Raw genomic sequence first — 10,009 nt, 5'->3', positions numbered from 1 at the left:
ATACAGTTTGATGCTGAATATTCTAGGTAAAAATGATTAAACCTCTACCTTTTCTCAAAGTTACTAATTTATACACAGGCAAACATGAGATTAGGTAACTAATTAGAGGAAGATCAAGAAGTTTGAGTAAATCAACTCTACTTCAATAAAATTAAAAGATTAAGAATCATAAAAAAATTTTTGAAAAGAAAGAGAAATGGGCAGTGTATTTCAATAAAGGGAGAGGACTGATTTTGCTACAGTGGGGAAAAAAATGAGGAGGTTACAAGCTGCTGAATTAAATATATCCCATTTCTCTCTGCACAATACCTTTATCTCAGTGTCTCCATTCCTTCTACTTTCATTTCATACCAAGGCATCGACTGAGAAATATATATAGTTGACAAACTGCTTGACATATCTGATCTAGGGTGGCTTCTACATCACTCTTCTCTCTCTTTTTCCTCCCAGTAAATATTCTGGACACTGACATTTGCCACATTGGAAATGACAGGTACCTGAGGGCAAACGCATCAAAGTGATTAGGATCAGAATGTCTGTTAAGGATTATTTTTTTTAATAGAGTAGAATGTAGTTTTATTGAATCCTTGAGATGTAGAACCAAAAGAAACTCCTTTCTTGTGAAAGAAAACAATCCAAACAATTGTAAACCCCGGAAACCAACAGAAGCACTTAAACCTTCAATATGAACATGTTTATTTTTCCAACTCGGATATTGTTCTGAAGTACACTTGTAATCTAAATACCCCTTTCTCTCCTTCCCTTTACAACATACCATTTCAGTCTGTTTGTTTACAGAACAATGGCCTTAAGGAAAAAGCCTTATTCACATTCCCACAAAAGAAATAAATAAAATACTTGTCTCTAGGATCCATTTAACTAAACTTGACTTAAATCCTGGTATAGGCTTCCATCTCTATAACAGACACAAAAGAGGATGAATGATCTTTCACTATCAAAACAAACTCCTATTAATATAGCTAAACAGTTCATTAAATTATTCAAATACATTTACTATGCTCCTGTAATGTGCAAAGTACTGTTCCAAAGTAGACACCCTTCCTTAGATGTACAGTGGGCCACTAAATAATAATTTCAGGAGCTTAAGACATTGGTACAGTCAAAATACCCTAATGATATGAAATGGTCTCTGTTGCTGCTGCTTCCAAAAGTGCCCAGTTTATTTCTAAGGAACAGCTCAGGCCTTTGGAAGAATAATTCAAACTTAAGCTTTAATACTAGATGGGGTTAGGCAGTGATTGTACCTTCATAACATAATATAACCATATGAAGTACATTCTGGTGATCGAAAATGCTAGCATCTGTGCAAGGTAACCTAAGAAATTTGACACCATTTCTTTTAAAAAGGTATCAACTTCAAAATAAATCAGGATACAAATCAATTGCCATTTTAGGAAAAATAAAAATATAGAAACACCAACTCCTCTCCCCAGCTCTGAAATTACACTTCCTCTGACACACTGCCATCATTGGTAAGCATGGGGGTCAACTGGGCAAATTTAAATCACATTAGATAATTACATAATTTGACCTAGCTTGGGTATGTGTGTGATCCCAAAGACTTTTCAACATAGTTTTCAGCAATACAGTGGTAGCAATAAAAATTGAAGAAATTGTAAGTATTTTCTTAGAGACAGCTTACAGATTTCTTACAGATTCCAAAGTGAAAATATAACACATCACCATCATAACACAAGCTACTTTGTCACTCCTAAGACCCAGTTTCGCAGGACATCAGGCTTCCTAGTGTTTCCTTCATACGCCTCTACTTGGGTTTTCTTTCCCCTGAACTAAATAGGGAGGGCCTTTCAGGTCAAGTGTTATCTGCTGGCAAGTTACCTTCAGGATAGATATGCTCACATCATTTCTATATTGACAAGTCAAGCCTCCCATTTATGAGGCTTAAATTCAGCTCCTGGTCTCTTTATTCAGAACTTCCCTAATTTACTTACAAAAAGAACAACCCCCCCCCCCAAAAAAAAAAATCCAAGAGGAAAAAAGAACTACCCTCATTTACTTAAAAGGATCATTCAAAACACTAGGGAAAAAATTTCCCTCTGAAGAAGATTTATTCAAGGAACACAATACTGTTTACAGCTCATGGCCCACCTTAGAAGGGCAAACTCAACTTAGTCTCCTGAAAAGAATCTCAGTAGTCTCCCATTTGGAAACTTGCTATTCCTATTATTTTCTAATGTGGTTAAATAAAATTAAATGTTAATAATAAACAGTAATTAAATAATAAACTTAAAATAAATAATAATAAAAAAAATGGTCTGGACGTTTTTAGAAAATGTAATAAAGGTCAATTTCCATTAAATTCACATTCCTTTCTGTACCAGTTTCTACAATGAGCAGGCAACACTGCCCTCTAACGGGCTGATTTTGTTATATCCCTTAGTTGACCTGGTGGGAACCTGCTCCAGGAAGCATTGACACAACGGCCCCCATGCACATTTTCTTTTACTTCTGGGACACAGTCTGTCCTTGACCGTCTGTGAATGACACTAAAGACGGAGCAGCCCCTAGAGAAGCTATAGATTTAGAGAACGCTCATCAGGGGATTGCAAACTAACACCCATTGCAATGGTGTTCAAATTTTAGCAGGCATCAAATTACCCCCAAGGACTTGTTTAAACACAGCTTGCTGAGCCCCACCTGTGTTGCTGACTCCTTAAGTCTAGAGCTGAGTCCAAGAACTGGCCTTTCTAACAAGTTCCCAGGTGATGCTACAAGCCCAGAGACCACTCTTTACCACCCAGACACTGTGCTTGGCTTTATCTTACTCAATACTTCCCAATAGGGTGAGGTTTTCGCATCTATTTTACAGACTAGGAAGCCAAATCTCACACAGAATAAACCCAGGACTAACTCAAAAGCGACTGATCCCTTCTTTCCAGTATGAAGTCAGTAAATGAAACTATTAACCATTTTCCTTCATTTTCTTCCCCAAGGGGGCGGGACTTAGGTGAAGGTTTAGTGGATTTCCCCTCTCAGAGCACCTGGAGGTCTGGCTATGAAGTCACCTAGGAAGGTCCACTCCATCCCCAGGCTGGATCTGTGAGCAGGGTACGCTGACAGAGGAGGGGTCGCATATCAGTGGGAGGTGCCTCCCTTGGGTCCTGAACCCTCCTACACAGTTCAGAGAGTCTGATTAGCACTAGATTCTGGAGTTCTTCGTACTCAGAAACTCTGCCAGAGAGGTTTTAAAGCTAGTGTCTCTTCTCAAGGGTGTTTTTCAGGACCTCAAAGCCTAGTGGGGCTTGGAGAGGACCCAGAGGGTAGGGATGTCTGCACCGCTCTCCAGCCTCGGCTCAAATCACCCGCCGAGGCAGAGACAGGCACGTTGCGCCGGGGCAGGGACAGGCATGTTGCAACAACTTTAAATCAGGAGTGCCCAAGGGCGTGAAGACTGAACGGTTATGATAAAAGATTAAATAGTTTTCAGGTCATATATCCCACCAGGATCAGGCAGGTAAAAGTCCCTAGCACTCAGCCCCTGGCAGGATGTCAGTGATGGGTAAGGAAGAGTTGGGAGAACACACCCCCACCCCCACCCCCCACCCCATCCTCGAATAGTTTTTCTCATCTTTTGCATTCAGCTCCTAGCCCAACTTGGTGTGTTCCTGAGGGAGATACAAATATGGAGCATCCCATGGGGATGGTTTTCTGGCTTCGGTCATTAGATGGGAAAAGATGTTCTCAGAAAAACTGCCCCCTGGGCCGGTCAGCGGAGATCTTGAGGTCGTGGCCGCGGCTGCTCTTCGTGTAGAGCTGGACTCTGAACTCCAGCCGCTCGCTGAGTTCGTCCAGCGCCCGAGTGCAGGACTCCAGGCTCTCGGCCAGTTTCTGAACCTTGGCCTTTAGCACGGCCTGGCTAACCCTGGTGGCCCCCTCGGCCCGCCTGGGCACAAGGAAGCCGCGGGAACCAAAGAAGACGATGAAGTATACCGAGTTGTAGAGCGCGATGGACGCGCTCCTCCCGCACTGCAGCAGCTGGCGGTCTCCGCCGCCCTGCCCGCGGCAGAAGAAGTCGAGGCAGCTCAGCATCTCGCGCATCTGGTCCTGGCAGGTGGCCGCGATCTCCTGCACGCGCCGCAGCTCCCGGGAGTTGCAGAAGATCAGGGCGAGGTCGGACGTGATGGTGACGGCCCCGCCGGCGGTGGCCACCCCCAGCCCCACGGCCGACGCCAGCAGCGAGACCCCCAGGGTGACGGGGCTGAGCGAGAGTCCCACGATGGCGGCCACAGCGCCCGCCGCGCTCAGCGAGCTGCCGGCCACGTTGGCCGCCAGGGAGCGCCGACGTAGGCGCTCTAGGCGCCGGGCCACCTCGCGCAGACTCAGTAGCTGGCCGTGCAGCCGGCCGCGGCGGTCCAGCAGCAAGCCCTGGAAGCGTCGCAGAGCATCCGCGCCCTGCAGCTCCCGGGCCGACGGCCTCTCCATGTCCTGCGGGGACGAGACACGCGGTTAGCCCGAAGTTAGCGCAACAGCTACGGCCACCCAAGGGGAAACGGGTCATTTTCCAGTGAGTCATGTGTCAGGTTCTCAAAGACCCGTTCTGTCATCTGGGACAAGTCCTCCACTTCCCAGGACTTTAAATCCGAGTAAGCCAATAGGAATAATGCTCTCGTCCACTTTTCTCCCAGGGAATGTCAAGGATTGATTTTTTTTTTTAATCTGTTAAATAAGGGAGTGGTGCTATTAATATTTGGAGAAGAAATGACAACCCACTCCAGTATTCTTGCCTAGAGAATCCTGTGGACAGAGGAGCCTGGTGGGCTGCTGTCCATAGCGTCACAGAGTCGGACAGGACTGAAGCAATTTAACATGCATGCATGCATTGGAGAAGGAAATGGCAACCCACTCCAGTATTCTCGCCTGGAGAATCCCAGGGACAGAGGAGCCTAGTGGGCTGCCATCTATGGGGTCACACAGAGTCGGACACGACCGAAGTGACTTAGCAGCAGCAGCAGCAGCTATTAATATTAGAAGTCTACTGCAATACTGAAGGGCTTCCCAGGGGCTAAGTGGTAAAGAATCAGCCTGCCAATGCAGGAGATGCAAGTTCGATCCCTGGGTGGGGATGATCTCCTGGAGAAGGAAATGGCTACCCACTCCAGTATTCTTGCCTGGAGAATTCCATGGATGGAGGAGCCTGGCAGGCTACAATCCATGGGGTCAGAAAGAGCTGCCCAGGATTGAACAGGCACGGAATACTGAGCCCTCATCTCTGCAAGATAACATGTGGCAAGCAATAGGTTGTACCCCTTTACAAAGTCCTTTCCTTACAAGACTAAGATCTTAGGAGTTTTGCAATAGTTTTTTCCCCTCTCTGATGAGTGAAAAAGACAAATCACCAAAAACTCAAAAAGCATCTATCAAATGTAAGAAAATAATTTTTCTAAGTTAGATGCTCACCTGAAGCAACTCTTCTGCTTGTTATTTTTCCCAGCTCTTATCTTAGAATCAAGCCTAAGATTTCTTAGGCTTGTGCTATTTCTTCTAACTAGAGTTCATCAGGTCTTCAGAAATCTTACTCTTTGATACATGCTTAATTAAAACTAAATTACACTAGCACCAGTTTGTGCACAACCTTATAAGTAAGAGTTTAAGGTGTTTACAGACCTCCTGAAGGCTGTCCATGGACCACTGTTCACTCTTCTCTGCCCCCCGTCCCACCAGATAAAGAAGCTTCAATTTAACCCAGCCCATCTTGGGTATCCTGTGTCATTTCACAGGGGGTTTCTGGCATTCTCTGTGTCATTCACAGCCTCCCCCTAAATCACCGATGTTGGAACGCTAGTCTTATCCGTCCCCAGCCTCTACCCCTCCTGCCTGGCATCTGAATCTGATTTTTACATTTGTGTTGTCCCTCCTTTAGACATCTGTCATCTTTCTCCTGCTTGATTGTATGAGAGATCCTTCAACAACATGGGTTTGAACTACTGGGATCTACTTATATGTGGATTTATTTTCAATAAATACATACTACAGTAAAAAAAAAAAAAATACACTAGCACCAGTTTTTTCCTTTATGATGAAAGCGCCCTTTAAAAATGAGTAACAATTGAACAGAATTTTAAAAGGGACCACAATTTTTGTTGAACAGCTCACTGAGGGCTATCTGTACTGAGCTGAACGGAAGCCAATTGAAGATGACTAACAGAGAAAACTACATCCTGAGTAAAAGTACATCCTTTCTAGTTGCCAAAGATTTCTCCCTTCATAGCCATTGTACTTCTCATTATTAGGAACTTCTCAAAGGTGACAAAGCTATAGAAATCCAACACTTCACTACTGTGAGATATCAGGGCAGAAATTATTCTCATGTGGAAGGTGAGGAAATTGAAACAGACAACTTCTATCTGCCGCTGATACTTCACAGAGCCCAGTGTAGAAGTCCACTGGTCTCTAGACTCCTAGATCTTAATTTTATTAGCATGCCTCCACAATTGTACCCACCACTGACAAACTGCCAGATAAAGACACCTCTGAGCAAAAAGGAGGCAACGTTTCTCAAAATGTATTACGGACCAAGGATACAACCCCAGTATTACCAGTCCAGTGGCTATTCTTTCAGATAGCATTCCTTTGGTCTCCCCACTTACCATTCACTTCTGGCTATCTCCAGGAAAGAAGAATCTGAGGCTGTTTCTGGATGAGCAAGCTTTATAGTTCCAGAGAGCCAATGACAGCCCTGGGAAAGCCTTGTCTTATTCTGAGAATTTGCCGTTTCCTGTCCTGGCCCCTGCTGCCTTCATCCAGAAGGATATGACATGGTGGAAAATGACCAGCCAGCCTCGCAGCACATCCCGTATTTAGGAAATGAACATTGTGTGTTCGCTTTCGCCCAAACGCAGGAAAAGAACCACAGGCTCTTCCCCAACTTAAAACAAGTGCTGTCATTGTCCCGGGGGGGCATACTCTGCCTTCCCTTTCCTGAAAATAGCTAATGACGTTATCTGAGAGGACATCAAACGCACCCCAGGCTGACCAATTATAGTGTTTCTTGGGAGGCCACCAGTACACAACCACTTTTTAAAAAGAAAAAGGGAAGAGACTCTGTCTGATAGAGCCACTCACAGTCCACTCCTGTATTTTTTTTTAAAAAAAAGCATCGTGAATCTGAGCGTTTGAAACACGTGATTCAGTAGGCGCGCAGCCTTCAGAATGCAGAGCCTCGCCCACAGGAAGTGCTGCGTGCAGTTTTGAGCATCTCCAGCTGCGGAGAAGCTCTTAGAGGTCTCAGAAAGGGCACACCTCGGGCCAAATGCGTCAGAAAAATCAGTGGGGTCAGGCTGCACGAGGAGCTAATTATACACTTTCAACAGCAGCGGGGATTCTGTTTCCTGGGTTTTCATGGGAAGCAACCACTGTAGCCCAGGCAATAGTTATATGAGTGCATTCTACCCCCACGGAGTGAAGCACCGGCTGAAGGGCAATATTCTGGATCATTCAGGAGAGGATGCTTTCTGGGACATTCAGACAGGTGTTTGCTGCTCAGCCAGGAAGACTCCTACCACAGGTTCCCAGATACGAATTATTGCCTCAACTCTCTGGTTCATCTGGAAAGCCTTAGCAACCACATCTTTCTTGAACACAAGTCCCCCACCTTTATAAGTAGACATTGTATTGAGGAACACAACCCAGGTTTTTGCTACTCACAGTCATGGGCCTTTTTGAACTTGCTTTTTCTGAATTTGACCCATGTCCAAAAATTCTGGCTACACCTCCTCAAAGGATAAACATAACCCTCAGTCAGACACCTTCAGTGCCTGCCTCTGCTTTTGAGGTAAGAGGTGGGAAAATGTCTTCCACTGAACCCATAGGCATAAGTCATTCCAAATGGGATGTAAAGCAGGGTGAATTGGGCAGGCGGGCAGGCGGTGGGGGGGTGGGCAGCGGTGGTAGAGTAGGCAGGGAGTGAGACAGTGTACCCTGATTCTTCAATTCTCATTTGCTCCTCCAACTTCCCTGGACATTTTCTTGTGTTTGGGGTTTTGTTGTTGTTTAGTCACTGAGTGGTAGCTGTGGTAAGCCAGGCTCCTCTGTCCATGGGATTCTCAGGCAGGAATACTGGAGTGGGTTGCCACTTCCTTTCCCAGGGGATCTTCCTGACCCAGGGATCGAACCCTCATCTCCTGCATTGGCAGGCAGATTCTTTACCACTGAGCCACCAGAGAAGCCCGTGTTTGGGGTTTAGATGAACACAAATACATCTTGGTTTCATGAATGGGTGAATGTTGCTGGGATACAGAGAGGATCATCATCTTCAGAGCATCAATAATCATAGCACAGAACTAGGATGAAGAGGAGAAGGTCCAGGAGAATGGGCAGTACCGACCTCAGCCAGTGTCCAAGAATTTGTTTTTCTCTATGTTATAAATCCATTTTTTTTTAATGGAACAAAAAGAATTCATTCATTTGACAGTTTGGGTTTGTTGTAGTTTTACCGCCTATAAAAATCTGGTAGTTCACATCATTTCTAAAAATGGAAAATAAATAAATAAATAAATATGGACACATGAACATAATACTTTTGACTCAGTATTTATTTACTTTCATATATTTAAGCACAATAAGATATTTGAGGAATAATTGAAGGTATTTTGATCAAAAGTATTATTGAGGCAGTTCCTTCAACATCTTGGGGACTGCACCCTCAAACTTCTTTTCTAAACTGTTCTCTGGGCACTTGTAACCCATCACCCTGGACACGTTACATTGAAAATGGTGACTGACCTTCAGATTAAACATGCAACCAGGGCTGTGAACCACTGCTGGAGAAGCTGTGAATTCTCTGACCACTGGTTACAAGGCAGCAGAAACAGTATGGCTAGTAGATAGCAGTTTGTGAGTCAGGTGTTTATACAGTTAAGTTATTAACAACTCATTAGTCTGGGGCCCCTAGCTAAAATTATCACATTTTAAAAATAAGGTGATAACTATGTTCTGGGCCTCCCAGAGTTCTAGAAAGGTCTGGGCCACCTCTATTTTTTTTAAGGGTCTCAGTGAATTTTTTTTTTAAAGAAGAAATTTTATAAATGAGAAGGTCCTACTGTATAGCACAGAAAATTATCTTCAGTATACTATGAGAAACCAAAATGAAACAGAATATTTTTTAAAAGAATGTATATATAGGGCTGTCCCAAAAAGTTCATTTGAGTTTTTTCATAATATCCTACGGAAAAACTCAAACGAACTTTTTGGCCAACCCAGTATATGTATAACTGAATCACTTTGCTGTACAACAGAAATTTTTTAAATTAATTTTTATTGGAGTCTAATTGATTTATAATGTTGTGTTTGTTTATGATGTACAGGAAAGTAAATCAGTTATGCATATACATGTATCCACTCTTTTTTAGATTTTTTCCATATAGGGCATTACAGAGTATTGAGTAGAGTTTCCTGTGCTATAGAGTAGATCCTTATTAGTTATCTATTTTATATAGAGTAGTATGTATATGTTAGTCCCAGTCTCCCAATTTATCCCCCCTTCTTTCCCCTCTTGGTAACCATAAGTGTGTTTTCTACATCTGTGACTCTATTTCTGTTTTTGTAAATAAGTTCATTTGTATCCTTTTTTTAGATTCCACATACAAACAGTATCTATGATATTTCTCTATCTTACTTCACTCAGTATGACAGTCCATCCATGTGGCTGCAGCAGAAATGAACATAACACTGTAAATCAGCTATACTTCAATCAAAATAAAATAAATGAAAAGAAGACATTTTAAAATGAGACATAAAAATGTGTGGTTTATTTCTTTTAATTTCCATATGACAGATCTTACAATGTCACTATTTCTCTATTCACAAGATAATCACTGATTTATAAAATAGTGCGTTACACTGGCAGTGTGACCCAAGTTTAGGGAGCTTACACTTGGTGCTCTGTGACAACCTAGAGGGGTGGGATGGGATGGGTGGTTCAAGAGGGAGGGGACATGTGTATACCTATGGTTGATTCATGTTGATGTAT

The 10,009-nt window shown here is 43.4% G+C and overlaps 1 protein-coding gene across 1 annotated transcript; it reads right to left on the bottom strand.

Moving 5' to 3' along the window:
* Positions 1-679: 679 nt before the first annotated feature.
* APOLD1 (apolipoprotein L domain containing 1) lies at positions 680-6,879 on the bottom strand. The gene is made up of 2 exons (XM_043881977.1): positions 6,630-6,879; positions 680-4,467 (listed from the first exon to the last, which is right to left on the bottom strand). The coding sequence occupies exons 1-2, from the start codon at positions 6,630-6,632 to the stop codon at positions 3,724-3,726; spliced, it is 747 nt and encodes a 248-aa protein (XP_043737912.1). The 5' UTR covers positions 6,633-6,879; the 3' UTR covers positions 680-3,723.
* Between the last annotated feature and the right edge of the window lie 3,130 nt (positions 6,880-10,009).

This window comes from Cervus elaphus, chromosome 22 (assembly GCF_910594005.1).
Source record: "Cervus elaphus chromosome 22, mCerEla1.1, whole genome shotgun sequence".
Lineage (NCBI taxonomy): Eukaryota > Metazoa > Chordata > Mammalia > Artiodactyla > Cervidae > Cervus > Cervus elaphus.
Note: the sequence above shows the minus strand (reverse complement) of the source record. Positions and strands in the feature narration are given on the sequence as shown.